Raw genomic sequence first — 18,119 nt, forward strand, 5'->3', positions numbered from 1 at the left:
GCGTGTACAAATTAAACCAGCAGCTTCAGGTTTAAAGGTTTCCATCCCCTTTCTGTTGTGGAGCTCTAAAATGAGATCCTGAGTCTTCTGCAATGAGTGTCACGGTTTAAACTGAGGCAGAATCTCAGTTTTCCCTCATTTTTAAGGGGTTTTTAATTGAGAGGAACCTATTTATGTGCCACTGTGAGAGTTACATGAAGGAAGACCCTTGATTTTAAGGGGAAAAATACGTTCATATAGGCCCTGAGGCATAACAGAGCACTCTCCAGCAACCTGGTCAAGTGGAAAGTGTCCCTGCCCATGGCTGAAAAGCCCCATCCAACCTGGTTATGAACCATCTCATCATTTGATTTATGAGACAGCACTGGCTGCTGCTTACAGACCAGGAATTCTTCCTGCCTTTTGTCCTGGAGCCTGCTGACCAGAGGGTGAAAAGCAGGCCTAGAGGGAACTTCACAGAAACCTGTTTTTGTGACCACCATGCCATTGTGACTGGCTCGTTACTGAGGCCGTCACTGCGGATGCTGCAGCGCAGAGCTGAGCTTGTGCCAATGGCAGTAGAAAACACTGCCTTGTGAGGGGGTGCTGCTGTTTAGCCTTTTAGGAAAATACTTCTGAAGTATTGCTTTCGGGTCAAGCTGAGACTCTTCAAAGGTGGTGTAGGGGTTTCATGTACTTACCTGGATTTTAGCCATGCTGAAAGATCTGAGCTTAAAAGTGCAGAGCAGCTCAGCTCAGTGCAAAGCTGCTTCAAAACACGACTGCCTGGGGAGATGTTGGTGCGACCCAGAGTGCTCTGTCCCAGCTCTGTGTTCTGTGTGCTGGGAGGGACACTTAAAAATACTAATTTCCCAGCTCAAGCAAGAGTAAAACACACAAAATAGCCTGTTAGCTCTGCGAGGAAGATGAGTTGTAATTTTGAGCTAGTAAAAACCAGTATTAGAAGTGAAGAATTAAGCTATCTGAAGTCACAGAAGTGTGTCTATAGAAGTGTGTGTTATTAAAGCAGATGTTCAGGGAAACTGGAAGATTTTTGGCATTTCAGAGTTTGCCCAACATTCACAGCTCGCCTGAACTGAAAAAGAAAAAAATGTTGCAACTTCATTCCATACATTTTTCCTCTCCTTGGGACCCGCTTATCCCAGTAGCAGAGCACTAAGCTACAACTACACTGGCTGTGCTCTGGCACCCAGGCTGTGCCATGGGATGGCAATTTCAGAGGTTCTCACCCGTTTCTCAGGAGAAGGAACAGAAATTTCTGCTGGATGTGACTGCAGTGAACCTGCTGCATCTGCTGGCTGCATTGCTGCTTCTCTTCAAATCTTCCAGAGTGGATCTGGAAAGTTAAACTCAGATCCACAAAGAAGTTTGGGGTTTAACAATTAATTTCAGTGCAGCTCATTTTTAGCCAAATTCCCTCTGCATCTTAACTGGAGCAGTAGTACTCCAGGGAGTCCCATTTTTTAAACTATGAAAACTGATCTTCATTATTAAAAATATCAGAGTGCTTTTAGATTGACTGTATTTTGAAAAAAACTGTTCAGCTTTTACAAGATTCCTTTTGTTTGTTTTTCACTCCATCTTCTCTGTATGCAACCAGTGGTGTACTTAGTGGTATACTTAGAAACCACCCTGGGGTCTGAATGTCTCTCCTCCTTTTTAATCTCTTTTTGTTACTAATATTAATTAAATACCACATTTTAGAATATGCACATTTTAGAATTGAAACACCACATTTTAGAATTGAAAAAATTTCAGTCTTTCACAATGAATTTGGGTTTGGGGTTTTTTTGGCAAAGCTGTTTACAGCATTCCTTCCACAAAGCAAGCATTTCAGTAATTACATCAGTGATTGGAACTTTGTAAAACTTTGTTCTATGGGTATATTTCCCTCTAATCTCAGCAGAAGAAAAAGGCATTCCTGTCTGCTTTGCCAAAACTCTTGCCTTGCTCTAGTTTTCACCTGTTCAAAATCCTAAGCAAGTGTCAGAAGTTTGTGGTATTTGCTTCGTGCAAACACAGAGCACAGTAACATGTCTTAGTTCATCAAAACTGGGGATTTCATAGCTGAGCACTCACAACCAAGACGAGAAATTATGAAATTCTTAGCTTAAAACGCACTAAGACACAAAGTTTTGTTTTCTCCGTGCTCCACTCTCACAGCACGGGCCTCTGGTGCCTCTGGGTGCAGCCGTGCGTTCGGGGAGCGGGCGGCTGCTGGCACGTTCTGCCAGGCACCGGGGATGGCAGGAACAAGGAAATGACTAAAGGAAATCAGCAACCACTATTTGTGCAAAACACGCCAGAGGGGTTTCCGGCACCCCTTGTTTACCAGGATAACCACAGGAGACAGGGCTACTGTTGGCTACGCAGTATTGCCTGGTAATGGTTAGCTATGCTTTGGTTTGTGAAAGTGATCTCTTGTCACTTGAGAGTCCAGTTTTCTCTTTGTGGGTACCACCAAATATACAAATTGCACCCAAATTCTGATGTGGGCTGGGGGGGGAGGTGGGGGGGGTGGGTGGGCAGGACTCCACTGAATTACTTTATAATTTCAATTTTGCTACTCTTTTCCCTTGAAGAGGTGAGCTTATTCATCTCAGGCTAGAAACAGGAGTTAAAAGGTCTCACAGTTGTTTTATGCCACAGTCAGGGCTGAGGTGGCCCAAAGCTTCTGCCCAAAAGAGAATGACCTGAAAGGTGGAGCCTCTCACCTTTGGAGCCCCAGTAGTATTTTTATCCCAGTGAATCATAAGGGCTGAACCTCTTTTAATTTCCATTCTGGACCTTGTACAGGGCTGTAAAACCTGCTACTATGAAGGACAGGTGACGTATTCATCCTTCTCCCCGAGTAACAGTGCAAAATATTCTTCAGTATTTTTATCCAGTGTTAGCAAAAGCAAGGGCAAACTTGAAAGCCCAGAGGGAAAGAGGGTTCGGGCTCTGGTGCATCAGCGAGTGCTACACACACTACAAGTTGCCCCTTCAAGCCCCTCTGCAGAGCCCTGCTTCTCTGAAAGCAAAAAACATGGTTTTTTAGTCTTATAATTGATTTTAATAATGTTTATTACCAACCTCAACCATTCATTCTCCCTTTTTTGGCAATTTATTATTTTTGTGAGCTTATGACTACGACCTATTTAATACATATTAAGGTGCTCTGACAGAACACAATTGAAACTGAAGATAAATTCAAACCTAGTGTTAACTGAAGAAGTTAACCCTGCTCTTCTAATTCACATGGGGTTTCCAGGCTGGCATTGCAGAACACCCTCCAGGGCCAGGGAAGCTGCAGAGCCGCTTTTAAACAGCACTTCTGCAAATGCTCTGCTTCACTTACTGAGTAACCAGTGCACAGATCATCCCATGCTAATAGCACTAAGGTATCATAAGCATTACTAAAGTTATTACAGCAATTATAGTGTCACTGATGAACAGTTTACTAGGTTAAGGGTTGAAGTCTGTCAGTGCTTTATAATATTTTTAATTCTAAGAAGAGAAAAGGCCCATTATTAAATAATTAACTGACTTAGTTTTGGAACACCCAAGTTTGTTCTCTGCTTTTTACATGTAAAACATCACTTGCAGTGCTTAGCAACTCTTTAAAACAAAAAGCCATATAAAATTTTCATATTCTGAATGGCCAAGGCAGCAAATAGATTAGTAACTTGTGTAAAAATTACTACCAATGAATAAATAAAGCTGTTGCAGTTGGCAGGGGAGCACCATGGATTCTCTGAATGACAGTAAAGTGCATCCCCTGTGGCACTCAAGCTGCAGGAAGACAGGCAACAGTCGATAGTTACTATAAAATTTTAAAAGGGCAGCAATTTACAGCGTTTTTGTGCAGTGCAAGTCCTGAACTACAACACTGCTCAGCTTTAACAAGCAGGTTACGCGTGATTTAAGTGTGGCTGAATGAATCCAACAAGTCCTGTTACAATCAGCTTCAATGAGGTGATTTATTTCAGTCAGAAACCAAAGCCAGAACAAAACATTTCACTGCCCCCACCCCTATCACCACAGCAGGCTTTACCAGACAGAAGTTAACAGAGTTTTATTTTCCTAAACCCCAGTGGAAGCCCCCAGGTGTAGAAGGCTCCTCTCACTACATCCAGCAGCGGCAAAGCAGCAGATCTCAGCTGATCCAAACTGGGCCAAGTATGAGCAGAGATGGTGACAAGGCACAGCACACCTGAGGTGTGTGTAGATTTTGGCAGGGAAAGGAAGTTTTTGATTGAGGAGGCATTAAGGCTTGAAAGGTCAGTAGTTCAGGAGACTCCAACAGAGTATCTTTAAAGTGTGATTGCAGCTGCAGCATTTACTGTAAGACACACAACTCTGCAGAAAAACTTAGCAGGACAAAATTACACCTTTAAATCCACAGCTAAAGAGGAGAAATCTCTTCTAATAATGTGACTTCAGGTACCTCATATACAGCAATATGTCACTTTCCTAAAGAACACCTGTAGTCTATAGTACCGAGTCAGTAACAAAATTAAGGTAAACTGCATTCCGTTCAAAAACAAAAACAAAAAAAAGGCTAAAAAGTGCATTTAGTTCAACAAACATCACTACTGAAAAATTTCATTTTTAGGTTCTGTGTAGTGAAAAGGTGCTTCTTCCTTGGGATTGTTATATACTGCGCGTTTTCATTCGATGGTGTGGTTTTCAAAAAGAGGTTACAGGTGAAAAGGTGACCATGTCTGGAGTCTGGCGATACAGAAAACTGAGTGAAAAAGAAAAATAAAGTTATTTTTTTCCGTCCTACAGAAAGTTTAACACTTTGCATATTTCAACTTAATCTTTATAAACGTTCATAAAAATAAAATTAGCATGGGGGGGGAGGGACACAACTTCCACTTATCTTCCACAAGATAAGTGGAAAACACCCCATTATATGATTTTACTTACTTAAAATTAGATGGCAACATATGTTTTGTAATGAATTTCACTTTGAGACCCCAAAATGCAAGTCTATTCCAGACAAAATTTTGCCCATTTACTTTAACTTTGTATCACGATTCTTTTCACTTTTACTCCCTTTTCATCTGCTTTAAACCAATTCTCCTTTGTCTAAACCCTGTCTTTATATTTTAACCTTTCCATGTGTGATTCAGCCACTGTGGTCCCTCCCTCACGTACTCAGTGAAGAAAGCAGAACTGACTTATGAAGGAATAGGCTGGACAGTCTCTTTTAGTTCTTTATTTCTGAAATCTCCAGCCTATCATCTCTTATGTACAAAGTTCCCAGAGCAGTTACAACACCTCCACTGTCCGTGGCAGTAAATAGAATGAAACAGAGCAATGGAAGTCTCAGACTATCTGTGTTCACAGCAGCAACAGCTGCTCAAGTTTATTCTCCACTGAGGAAGGGACCTTGGACGAAGAATATTCCTCCAAAATAAATTGTTAAAAAACCAGAATGAGACTGAGGTGTTTTACAACAATGGAGAACAACACAATTTTCCTTCCAACTTGCATTGCTTTTGCGAGAAACAAACAAGTGCCCAGGTACCTTTTCTAAAGCCATCAGAGAGGTTTCAAAGAGCAAAAAACAACTCCATATCTAAATAATTACACCAGGACCAAACAGTTACATGAGGACATATGCTAGAACAGCTGGCTACAGCAGAGAGGAACATGTAAAATACACTCTGTTGTGAAAATTCCCACTTTCAGAGTAATTCTTACCTTGGTCTGGATCAATGCTTTGCAGTCATTGATATTGAATCCATCAAATCTGAAGTCCTCATTGTCTTTGACATTTGATTCCTCCAAAATATCATCCTGGTTCTCTGAAATGCCCTAAAAACCCCATAACTTACATTTTATTTATGAATTTATTTATGCATTTCTGTCTGATCTCAAAGTATAGAACCTAAAGAGAAGTTTCCCTCAAATAACATCCACCATTAAGCTTTACTTTCTGAATCTGTGTTTTATCATGTGTTCCCCTTTGCATTAAAACAATTTTATGCTGAAACCAGTTTTACCTACTCACATGAATCTGTAACTTCCATTAATAAAAAAGCAATTTCCAGTTAAAATCAGCCTTAATTAACACCAAAACATTGCTGAGAAATATATGTTTCTCAGTATTTTAAAAAACAATGCAATTTTCCTGTAACAGAAAAGAAGTAGTGATGTAAGTTTAAGCTGCTTGGGCATTGATTTAATGCTGGTGTATCTTTGGTCTAAAATGGGGAGCTTAACTCTAAAATGGGAGCTTAATTGTGCTGGAGAAATGTCTCCCATGGTCTCTCTGTTAAATCACAATTCTATAAAAGTGACTTACAAGTGCAGAATAGGTCTTCCACATTCAGTACTGTCATTCTGCTTGTATATAACTTGCATGAAGAGTCAAATATGCCCAAAAAATCAGTAGCTTGCCAAGCCCATGCTTCAGCAATCACCTTATCAACTGAAACAGTTATTTCCGAAAATTACTTTGACTAATTGATCCCAACTAAATAACTGAATACTTAATCATCTCAGACACTTTTACCTTCTCAAAACAAGAGATTAAACAGAGACATTCTTATTTGAGATCTTTCATCGCTGTTGGTTTGGTCTCAATTCAATTTAAAACATACTCTCCCTCAAGCCTTGCAAAAGCAGACAGAGGAATAATCTGAGGAAAAGGGAAGTTGAATACACTTTCAGTTCCTATACAGTAAAAACATCCAGTAATTACTTTAACAGTCTCCCTGATTCAAATCTTATTTTCACCTAATGGAAAGATATTAGAGGCTAATGATTTTCTCATGCTCTCAGCAAAAAAGTAAACAATCCTACTGCACACACACCTGAAAGCTAATTCTCCATCTATAACAAAATACCACCTAACAACAGGGCACTATGTAGGGGAGGGTTCAGTGTAAAGACAATCAAAGTTCGATCCTGCACAATTTCATGGTTACTTACACATAAGTATGAGGAAATACTAAAGTATCACTTCAAAAAGCTTTCTGTAAAAAAAACCTTTTTGACTCACCCAGATCTAGTCCCTCGTGCATCTGCACATACAGCTGAGGGAAGATCAGACTCCTGACCAAGTGTTTATGCTGCCATGCTGGCAAGCCATTGTTCAATTACCTTTTGATTTGCATCTATTCCAAGAGCACTCAGGAGGTTTTCTTGGCAATGAGATTTACTCTGGGGATGTCTTAAGCTGGGGGTATTATCAGAGTCTCTGAGTGTTCTCCATAGGTTTCCAGAACTGATGCTAGGAAACAAAACACAGTTTGAAGTTATAAGCTGCTTGATGTTTCCAGTGAATGTAAATAATTTAATTATTTTTACTGCATACATTTGTCTACTACCCTACCTTGATCTAACAAGCAACTTATCTTAAAACTCCTACGTTCGGTCAAACTATCAGCCCAATGTACTAATTAGCTTGCATGACAATTAGAGGAAACAGTAAGTCAACATGACTTTTTAGATAAGAAGGGCATTAGAAGCACATTTCAGAGAGTGTTATATGCCAACAGCTCACATCTTTCAATCGCTTCTGTGAAATGTGGGCAGAGTTCAGCCCTATTAGTTCTGCACTTTGCATTTTCTGTCTCTCAGACCTTTCTCCATTCCATAGGTCACACTTCTTCCCTGCAGCACCTGCTGCTCGGGTGGATGACCTGCACTTCCTTTGGATGTCTCTGTGCTACAAAACAAGCCAAAGGCACTCACTCGCTGCTGAAATGGTGAGAATTACAGAGTTCCCTCCACGTGGTATTTTCGATTCTCACATTGCATTCATCCCATATAAAAATCCAATTGGATTTTATTTAGTACAGGATGTAGTTATTATTGACCTAAGTTATTAATCACAATAGATCAGGGCTTTTTTGTCTGTAGCTGGTACTCTGCTATAATACTCTAGTCTCTTTTACATATATATTTCTCCACAATTTTGATGCTGATAAAAATATAACACATATACAGGGAAATTGCCAAAAGGATGCCCACATTAAATGTTTTAACTACATTTCTTCTGAGTCCTAGGACATTTCCCAAGTATAATCTGATCCAACTTTCTAGATACAAAGCCTCAGAGTTATGCAAAAATAACTCCAATACTGTTCAGTAACTACAATACTGCTCAACAGCTGCTGATCCCTCAAAAACATGTAACAAATCTAGAAGTATTCCAGCTGTCACAAGATAAATCTTAGTTAATGATGATAATTGCTGTTAACATAACCCAGTAAAGAAGCCAGATGCACCACAGATTCTGAAGCACATCTGGTTTAACACGAGAGGAAGTTACTAACTGGGAAAATTGTGGGGAGGGAAAAAAAGGTTCGTGGGTTGCTGGTTGAAGCAGCAGTCTCCGATGATGAAGAAATAAGTGGGATGTGCTGTAAAGAAGGGACAAGCAAACAAGAAGAACAGGCTGCCTGTTGGGTTCTGGCATTCCAGAGGCTTAGTCATAAGAAGGCACACCAACAGCAGGAAAAAACCCTAAGCAGGAATGTGTAATTTTGATATATTCCCTTCATTGTTTTCCAATGGCTAAAACACCATCCATTTCCTCTAACAATACAGTAAAAAATTGCTAAGATGAAGAGCACAGTGTTTAGAAAGATTTTTGAGTGTAGCACTGATTTTTAAATTAGGAATTAAACAGTGTAATTGCTGAGATTGCTGAGGATTTTTTTTTTTTAATAATGTTGATCTAAACTCATTACCAAAGTTGATTCTCCAGAAGTTCAGTTATCCCAATGTCTTCGTTATTTGTATCAAGTACTTGCTCTAAGCTTCTTATGCTTTCTGTGGACTGTGATACAAAGACTTCTGGAAAGCCCAACTTAAATATATCCTCATAGCTGTGGTCTGCCTAGGAAAAAAAGAGAGTTTTATTACATATGTTATAAGGGTCACCCCCACAGTTCACGAAGGACCTAGTCCAAAGACTACAATTTTTCTGGAGGTGGTCTTATTGTTTTAAATATTTATATTAATATTAATGGTACAGAGCGACTGAGCCCATAGTTCAGCATTTTTAGTGTTTACATAGAATTAGAGGAGGAGAAGCAAGAATCCAAGAGTTTCTGATGAACCTTAGTCTCCAACTTCCCAGCTTCTAAATCACAGACTGGTTTGCCTGTTTAGCACTCAGATAATTGAGGACAAATCTGATGCATGCATCAACTCCAAAGCTTGTTTTGCTAACTCGGTATTCAAATACTCCTAATTCAGCCAAATGTAAAACAACTGCTAAATGCTACAGTTACCAGTAAATATTTGCACTGTGTAGGTCTGAGGAAAAGCTGGGGTGAGGATGTCTCTGTATCTTTGCATTTGCACTGAACTTTTTCTGGCCTATATTAAAAATCAGAGCCAGATTTGCATACTTGTTCCTCCTCCAGCAGTGATGAGGAGGAAGTCTGAGAAACTGAACATAGCCACAGGAGTGATCCAAACAGGCCTACTGGAAGTAACAGGGTTATCTGATGACTAAGAAATACATATACAAGGGAAAATGTGCATAATTTACATCCTATCCTAAAGGGATGTTATCATGCCATATGGTTCAGAAACTGTGTCCTTTTATTCCTTCAAAGGAGTTGCTGCAATTTTCTAAATAAAAGGAATTAATTGACTTCACCATCCCTCCAAGGGACTGCAATCCAGGAGCAGCAACATTGTGTGAAAACAAGAGAATGGAACGAGTCAGTTTGTTTTCTTTGCCCAGCAAGGAATGATTTAGTCTGAAAAATGTAAGTACGGATGCTCCATATTTTGACAGTTTTATTTAATTGCAATTGAAACAGCTGAAATTACCTGAGGTACTTGCACAGTTTCATTATACTGAACTCAGACAAGTGCAGTGAATCCTGAGAGAGTACAGATTTAATCCAATGATGAGTGGGCAGAATCAACAGAGCTGGTAGAAGGATTCTGTACTTCTGAGCCTGCTTCTAGGAACAGAATTTGTGCCCCACACTGCTCCCTCCTGAAGTAGGGCCTTGCTAAAATGCCTGTCCTGATGAGCAGCTGCTGGGACACTCAGAGAATCCCAAGTAAAATCCTTTGAATCTTGCCCAAAGTGTCACAATACTTTCAACCACTTTGTAAACTATTTCAGCTTACATCAGAGATGCTACATAGAGGATCCTGAAAGATGCCTGAGAAGCAGAATCCTGTGAAAGCAAACTTGCTGAAGCATTGATAGTCAAGGATAAAATACTTCCTATTAGGTACCAAAACTGAAATGGGATGGGAGTTAAGGAAAAGCCAGGCAGCTAGTCTTGGCTTTAGGATGGGGGGCAATAACAGCCATAGAGAGTGTGCATCAAGGGGAGCACAGCTCTGCCTCAATTGTAGTATCTCCTTAGAGCCTGTGATGCTTCTCCAACACATATACAAGTCACTGACTTACAGTTCAGTCAAGACAGATGAAAAATGCAAGATTTTTTTATTACCTTTATTACTGTCTACTTCAATGTGTCTTTCTAAAACAAAATTTGGATATATTTCCACTTATCTTGTAGCTTTGTACTAATTATAAAAATACGAATGCACACATTTCACAACCATGCATTCTGACTAAATCCTCTCTATCCCATTATATCAGAACACTACAGGGCTTAAACACGTGCACCCGTCCCTCTCACAAGGGCCAGTATTTAAAGAGCACACGAAAAATCCTCTAAGTGTTCAGTTACGTAGGCAAAACATCCAGCTACTACAAGGAAATTAGTGATTGTTTCCATCTCAAAATACATGAATCTGCTCCTGATCAACATAGTTTAATTAACTGATGCAATAAATATTGAAGGTCAGACCCCTGACCTCAGATGATCCATAGAGGTCCCTCCAACTTAACTGGCATTTTTTCTATTGACCACACGGAAGACAGAGCCCCAGTCCAAAGAGTTTATGGTCTCAAACAAGCAGTACAAAAAGCACAGGGATGAGGGACAAGCCACACATATATTCTACATTCAAATCTCCAGCAGCGCTGCAGCTGTTTCTCTGCCTTAGACAAGAAAAGCCAACGTGAAACTCTAAGCAGGGTTGACTTATTTAGCTCGTACTGGACATTTCCTTTTGCCTTTAAGAAATGCAAAACAGAGCAAACGCTTCAATAAGATTAAGATGCATTGCTTTTGGAAAGAAACCAAGCAACCTGCTATATTCTGTTTCAGTTTCAATCATTACAATACTCTTTTCTTTCAACAGAAGACTTGTCCTCCATTTTCAGTGTTACAAAAAATTTGAATTATTTGTTTATGCACACCAATAACCAATAACCAGGTATCCTGTGTATCTCCACTCAGTCAGCGAGGGCAGCTTATCCCATCTGCATTTTTGTGCTTTCCGGAATAATACCTCCGCAACAAGTAAAATTCCAAGGCAAGGGCAAGAAAACCTGTCTCCAGAAAACCCCCGGGTTCCCTGCAACTACTAAAACTCATCTAACAGACTACAACTAGTAAGTTATTACTGCTACACACTAACCCCATGGAAGTCTTAGTTGATTGTTCTCTTTTTTTTCAAACGTTGTAATTGAGAATGAAAGTAGTAAGAACGGGGAGGGGCTGTTCTGTATTTTCATTTTTTTTTCTTTCCTTTCGTTACTTTCCTTCCCTTTGGTGATGCATGTTTGGTCCTTATGGAAAAACGTTCATTGCAACAAGGTAGAACCCTTTACCTGAACTTTTTTTTGTGCTGCTAAGGATAAATTACATTATTTACTCAGGATATTACCTGTAACATCATATGAGAAAATCTAACATCTTATGCTATAAAAATAAATTACATTAAAAGATTTCTATTCTTTTCTCTGTGTGTATGTGTGTCATTAACTCCTACAACCATCAGCCTAAAATTCCAGAAAGACTGTTGATATTATTCAGGCAGGATATTAAATAACAAAAGTGGGTTTTTTGCCAATTTCTAACTCAGTGTTAGGTTGGTTTTCTTCAATGAGCTTGCAGGCAACTCTTAGAATTTTTGTCCACCCTGCTTTTGTCATCCACCTTCCCAGTTTTTTTGTTTCCCGTGCTCTTTCTTGCCTAGGTTTTAAACTGCACGCGCTTCAGGGCAGGGTTCATGGTTTCTACGTGCTTACTTTTTCCCAGTGTCTAGAAGCAAAGTAGTGCATTACATTCTTCAAGGCTCTCCAGCAGGACAACTTAAGTATTTGTCAAACACTGTAAAGAAGTTGCTTTTGTTCCACTTGAGTTAGCTGCAAAGTAGCTTGACAGTTTCTCTCCCTGTACAACATTACCCTCTATAGAGAAGACAGATACAAAACTTGAGATGTAGGAAGCCGTAACACAAACATTTCTGGTCCTTGGTTTACTATTAACACATACCTCATTCGGAGAGCCCAAAGCCTCCTGTATCCCACAGCACAGAGATGGCTCAGCACAGAACGGGACACCAGAAGGGCTACAGCGTCGGCTGCTTGAGTCCGTGTCAGCCCCAGAAGGGTTTGTTGACTTCACCAAAACTTCAGGATTATAACTGAACCGCTCTGACTTGTCTAAGGACTCCCTGAAGCCTTCAAAATCACCCCAGGAACCACTGGGTTCTGAGGTACTAAAACTGCTCTCAGAAAACCCCTCGCAACTTCTCCCTTTGCTGTTCATTATAGGGAGGTTTTGCTGCGTTACTTCGAGATTAATAATTTCTTCATTATTTGTCTTGTCATTCCAGTTACGGTCACTTCCATTGACAGACTCACCACCTGCTTCAGCTGCCAGGTCTTTTGGAGACCCCTGGTGTGACATGTCTGTATTAGTAAGACTTTCTGCTACTGACAGGTTCTGCATCTTTGTTTGAGAAAAATTAATTTGTTGAAATCTGTACTGCAAAAAGGTTACTGAAGTTCAGTTGCATTAGAAATCTGAGTGTTTCCAAAACAAAATCAAATTCTTCATTTCACCCCAAAGAATAACAACACTGCTAAATCAAAACAGGATGTCCTTCAGTCTCTCCTCCAGTAATCGGCATGTGCACGTAATTCAGCCTCACTTTCTGTGTAGGATATTTGCCTGCAAAAAAAGGATTAGAAATAAATACTTCTGTGATAAGGGCTGTGTAGGAATAAAGATCGCTGATAAGGTAGGAGAAAGAATGCTCGGGTTAAAATAAACACATTCCAGTATTATCCACTGAAAATTGCTGGAGGCAAAATTATTTAAAATTTGCATTCGACTCTCTGCCCACACCACAAGAAAGCCATTAAATTAGTGAACAATACTCAGCAAACGCGTAACAGAAGCTGCTGGATATTAACTCAGTACTGAGCGCACAGGAGACAAACCAAAATAACTATAGACAACATCCAACACTTCAAAAACATTTTCCGTAACTATTTCATCCACCTCTTGCACACCCAGGTAGAGTTCTTTCTGTCTGCACGGGCTGCCCCATCTCGATTGTAATCCTATAAAAATACAGTATTTCCAACTATTTGAGTAATTGAGGCATGCTTAGTAAGTTCAGTTGGACATCTGTAGATGACACAGGCGGTGATTATTTTAGCATTTATCACTTTGGATTAACCCCTTCTCCTCACGCACTTTCCCGAGCTGTTTTGGGGGGCAGATTAGAACACACACTAAACCCACTTCTAGCCGCTCTTGGGTATTTTCTGCGCTTAACAGAAAAAAATTTGGGGTGTTTTTTTCCTGAAGTTCTCCCCGAAGGCGGCCCAGGCATAGTCTGGGGGGGCAGCAGGTCCCTCTCCCGCCGCCAGGTACACGGGGCACGGTGGGGCCCCCCGGGATAGGGCAGGGCAGGGCAGGGCAGGGCAGGGGATGCGCGTCCCGGAGCCACCGGCGCTTCACCCCGGGGAAGCGGCTCCTCCACCCGTGTCCCCCCGGCGGCTCCTCCAGCCGCGTTTTCCCCCCTGTTGGGTGAGGGAACAGCCTTACCGCCGCTCCAGGGCCCGCCGCCGCCGCCCGGCAGATCGCCAGGGGCGGGCCGAGGTGTGCGGGGCGGTGCGGGGCGGGACGGGGCCGGCCGGGGACAGCGGAGCCCTCCCACCCTCCGCCCGGGAGAAGCGAGGGCAGACGAGCCCCAGCCCTTCCTCAGCCCCCGTTCTCTCCCCTTTGCTTTGACAGGCGCCTCTCCGGCTCTCCAGCCTCGCCCCAGGTTGTCCGCACCCGCATCCCTTGGGTTACAACCGCCCTTCCAACCAGAACCAGCTCCTGCCCGCCGGGAAGAGGCTGGTTTTGTAAACTGTCATATGAAAAAGTATTAATTTTCCCCCTCTCCCCAACCAGCTTCTTGCTGCGACCTGGCAAGCTAAGGACGTGTGGTTTGATGGTGGTGGTTCCTGTTTGCTTTTAATCTGAGAGTAAAATTTAGCTAGAATTCTCACATAGTTACAAAGTTCTAGGATACAGATTTTTTAAAAAAGTGACAATCAGTCCACCCAGAAATATAACCTCATGGGCCAGTAACAGCCTCTCAGGATCTCCTCTCCCTCCCTCTGCTCTCTTGCCTCCCAAGGCTGTCCCCCCTCTGCTGAGTCTGGGGCTTGATCCACGCGTTATAGGTAAAGCCAGAAGGTGTGGGTACAGCGCTGCAGAGAGCCTACGGCCTGGGTGACCGTCCCATCCCACCCACCTCCCGAGGACCAGACGTGTGGGCTGGAGGCGCCGTGCCCAAGGCTGGCTGCTCCCAGGGCTGGGGGGCAGAGGGAAGGGCACAGACAAAACTCTTTAGCTCCCTGTCCTCGGGCTGCGTTAAACACCTGGGTAGTCCCAAGGAACAGGGGACAGTTGTAAAAGAAAGGAGAAAGGTTTTCTGGAGCAAGGCCCAAAGCAGAAAGCTTTTTCTAGGCACTATAGTACATATGTTTTCCAGCCCAGACACAGAGACATGCACTCCTCCCACGCATCTGCCTCTCATTCCAGGGTGTAGTGCTTTATCCAAGGGCGAGAGGCTGCATTTGGGAGCGACGCCCAGACGCAGAGCCAAAAAAGATTTTATTGGCAACTGTCTGAAAGGGTTTTTTTAATTTGTTTTCTTTCTGCTTCGGAGCCGTTTCTTACCCTCCGCGGACATCCCGTGGCAGCCTGCAGCTCGGAGGCTATCCGACCAGCTCGGCGAGACTGTGATTCAGTCCCAAAGCGTCTGACTGACACTTGCTGGGATGGTGTCATCGTCCCACGCCGCAGTTTATGCTGCGGCCATCTAGGGGGTTTCGGCTCTCGCCTCAGTTTTGAAGAGAGCTCAGCATTTTTGCAGCGACTGAGGTTGTTTTACTCGGTTTTACATTTTCACCCTTGTCTTCTCTAAGGAAAATGCTACAAACAGACCGTGCAGAGGCTGAGATGCTCCTCTCCTTTAACAGGCTTTACACGCGGAGGGGAAAAGGTGTGTGGGTTTTGCAAACCTGTCTCTGCCCTGCCCGGTTCGAGGTGTCTGCAGCAGCACGAGCAGGGTGGTGGGAGAGCTGGGGGAGCATCAGAAACTGGCACAGACCTTAGAAACCACGGTGTAGGAACAGAAGGAAACTGTAGTGCCTTCTTCCCAAAGTAACATCAGTAACTCTTTTAAAGCACTGGTCACGTAACTCTGTTGTTTATTTCTCTCCAGCACACCCTACAACCCACCTTGGGAAATCCAGTTGCTAGCCCTGGGTCCCCGCAGGGGAACAACCGGCTGCACCATCTGCTGGGTGTTCCCACTGCTGCTTCTACTCTCAGGCAAACGCCGCTGAAAACCCATAGAATTACAAGAAAAACCTGCACTGGTGTGTTTTGTACAGGTTTTCACATCAAATGGGGTCGGTGTGAAGTACAACCACTCTGCAAAGTGGATTTCACCTGCCTGAATTCACTCATCTGGACTCAGGCCCAGCTGAGCACGAGTGTGACAGCTGCTGCTGAGATCACCAACTCCTGTTTTGAATGACACCTTCTGATAGACTGGTTCAAGTTAAAAGCATCATCACAGTTGGATTAAGAATTTTCCTCTGTGAAGTATAGTGGAATAAAATTCCTCTTATCTATTTGGGGAAAAAATTTTACAATTTTGCCTGACCATGCTAAATTAATAATTTCTTTTTGAACTATAACTGGTTTTGGGGTTGGTTTGTTTGTTTGTTTTGGATTTTCATTTGTTTTGTTTTGTTTTAAATAACCCAGTCTTTATTTAAAAGGTACATATGCCAAAAGCTTCAGACATGGACTATAAGCTTACATTTAGACATTCACATGTGTGTATCTACTAGGAGAAAACATCACTGCTCAAAAATTCATCGATGCAAACAGCTGAATTGACTGAACACTCATCTGCAACTGTTACTATTGCTCCTACCACCATTCCCACTGGAATACTATTTGAGTTTAGTACTCACACTCCAGAATTATTCTCTTTTTCATTTTATCCTTTGGAAAAATACCAATTTGCAGGGAAAAAATTCAACAGAATAACTGAAAACTGTTTACTTTCAGGTCAAACCAGCACCATACTGCTGTAAGAGGAATTTCTATCTGTTTGTGAAAGATCTGGTCCTGAAATGTTGAATTGTGTGGTTCCCCTGTAAATGACATGGGTGATTTGTCTTCATTCATTTTTTCTCCTAGGGAGGAAAAAAAAAAATAAGCCAGAATTATCTTTGTATGAAGAATTTTCAGGGTTTGTTTTGGTTTGAATTGGAGGTTTTTTTAATGAAGCATTAAACAAGATTAGCTTGCCATTTAAAGGACTGAAATATTTTCTTTAATTTGTATTAAATACTTGGATGTCTTTTCTTGTAAAAAGTAAGAAGTTACTTGTAGCTAAACTGACTTAAAATGTCATTTAGAAAATAGAAGTAAACATGTTGTCGGAAGTCAATAAATAATTTTGAATGACTCAGAGTGACATCTAAATAAATGAGCTGCCTTTTCAGTCAGTGATTAATAATTTTTTTTTCACACTAAGTATCCAGATTTTAGATTTTTAGGAGACTTAAGCAATTCTTTCATTTTCTTAGTAATACAGAATGCTCAGCTTATTAAAAACCCCACTGAAGATCTCAGGTCTAAATACTGATCTAATTGATTAGCTAAGGCTTACATTTGAAAATGGGGTTGATTATTCCATTAAACTGCTCCCTGGAGGCACAGTGGGCTTGCCATACCTTCCCACTTTGCTTTGCTGCTGGTATGGATGGTTCAAAAGGTCAGCAAATCCATCGTCTTTTTCCCGAGTTAGACATGGGAACAGCAGCTCCTCAGGGCAAACTTTACCTCTCCCCAGTGCATGAAGGCTGTGAATCCCCTGGTCCCACTGAGAAATATTTCTCTGGGTGCTAAACCAGCATAATGGGAGTCACTGGCATCAATGAGCCACTGCAGCAGTCAGCAGTGCCTGGGCTAAAGGATGAACCAGGATTTTTCCAACAGCAGATGGCAGCTCTCCCTTGTCTCTCTTCTGTGCACACAACACATCTGTTAGTTCTCCTGAGCAGGGGAAGTAACGCGTTCTGTCTACACTCCACGTTTAAAAAGGTATGGGACCACCGGGTTTATGTGCTGACCACAGAAAAGCCATTCCACTTGGACCCTTTCAGTGATTGGTTGTCAGTGTAGAAAGATCTATCCGTAAAAAAAAAAGTGGCATCTTGTGCCAGAAGGCATAAAGTATACTTTAGGTCCCTCTCTTCTTCTATCAGGTGTGGAAGATAAGGGAGTTGTAATCCACCTTTTAAAAAAGCTTATATGTGCAAGAAATGTCTGTGCCCTGGGTTCAGTGGCTGCCTTGAGCACTTTTGTCTGGTCCAGCAGTGTGGCTTCAAAGCAAGGTTTACATTTGCTTTAATGGTCAGTCTGGTTCTCAGAGCGATTTTGGGGAGCACAAACTAGATGTCTTCTGGGGAAAGGCAGAGAAATGCCATTCCACTCTGGCACTTCATGGAAACTTTGTCTTCCAAATCCATATGTGGGCTGTACTATAAGATACTCCAGCAATTTACACAGCACATGTGTTAAAAGAAGACTTAAACCATTCAGAGCTCCCACAAAATCCTGAAGTGCTTCTTGTGCCTATATATAAAGGGCCAAGTGCCACAGGCACCTTCCTATTTGCCAGCTTTTGTCTGCCTTCAAGTCTGCCACCACGGCATCATCCACTGACACTTCTAGTTTGAGATCCTTTCCTCT

The 18,119-nt window shown here is 41.9% G+C and overlaps 1 protein-coding gene across 1 annotated transcript; it reads right to left on the reverse strand.

Moving 5' to 3' along the window:
• Positions 1-3,978: 3,978 nt before the first annotated feature.
• On the reverse strand, positions 3,979-13,940 carry CLBA1 (clathrin binding box of aftiphilin containing 1). Its single transcript, XM_027894476.1, has 6 exons — positions 13,896-13,940; positions 12,330-13,010; positions 8,694-8,842; positions 7,099-7,228; positions 5,695-5,808; positions 3,979-4,729 (listed from the first exon to the last, which is right to left on the reverse strand). The coding sequence occupies exons 2-6, from the start codon at positions 12,786-12,788 to the stop codon at positions 4,562-4,564; spliced, it is 1,020 nt and encodes a 339-aa protein (XP_027750277.1). The 5' UTR covers positions 12,789-13,010; positions 13,896-13,940; the 3' UTR covers positions 3,979-4,561.
• Positions 13,941-18,119: the final 4,179 nt, after the last annotated feature.

The sequence above is a fragment of the Empidonax traillii genome, unplaced genomic scaffold, assembly GCF_003031625.1.
Source record: "Empidonax traillii isolate 1590-97213 ecotype Southwest subspecies unplaced genomic scaffold, ASM303162v1 scaffold428:size834259, whole genome shotgun sequence".
NCBI classification, from domain to species: domain Eukaryota; kingdom Metazoa; phylum Chordata; class Aves; order Passeriformes; family Tyrannidae; genus Empidonax; species Empidonax traillii.

What these genes read in the sequence shown, in the direction of transcription:
- CLBA1 (XM_027894476.1), bottom strand. Translation starts at nt 12,788, where the DNA reads ATGCAGAACCTGTCAGTAGCAGAAAGTCTTACTAATACAGACATGTCA. An exon ending in GAATAGATGCAAATCAAAAG is followed by an intron (nt 5,809 to 7,098) that starts GTAATTGAACAA and finishes TGGGGTTTTTAG; the next exon opens with GGCATTTCAGAGAACCAGGA. An exon ending in AAGCATTGATCCAGACCAAG is followed by an intron (nt 4,730 to 5,694) that starts GTAAGAATTACT and finishes TTTTTCACTCAG; the next exon opens with TTTTCTGTATCGCCAGACTC.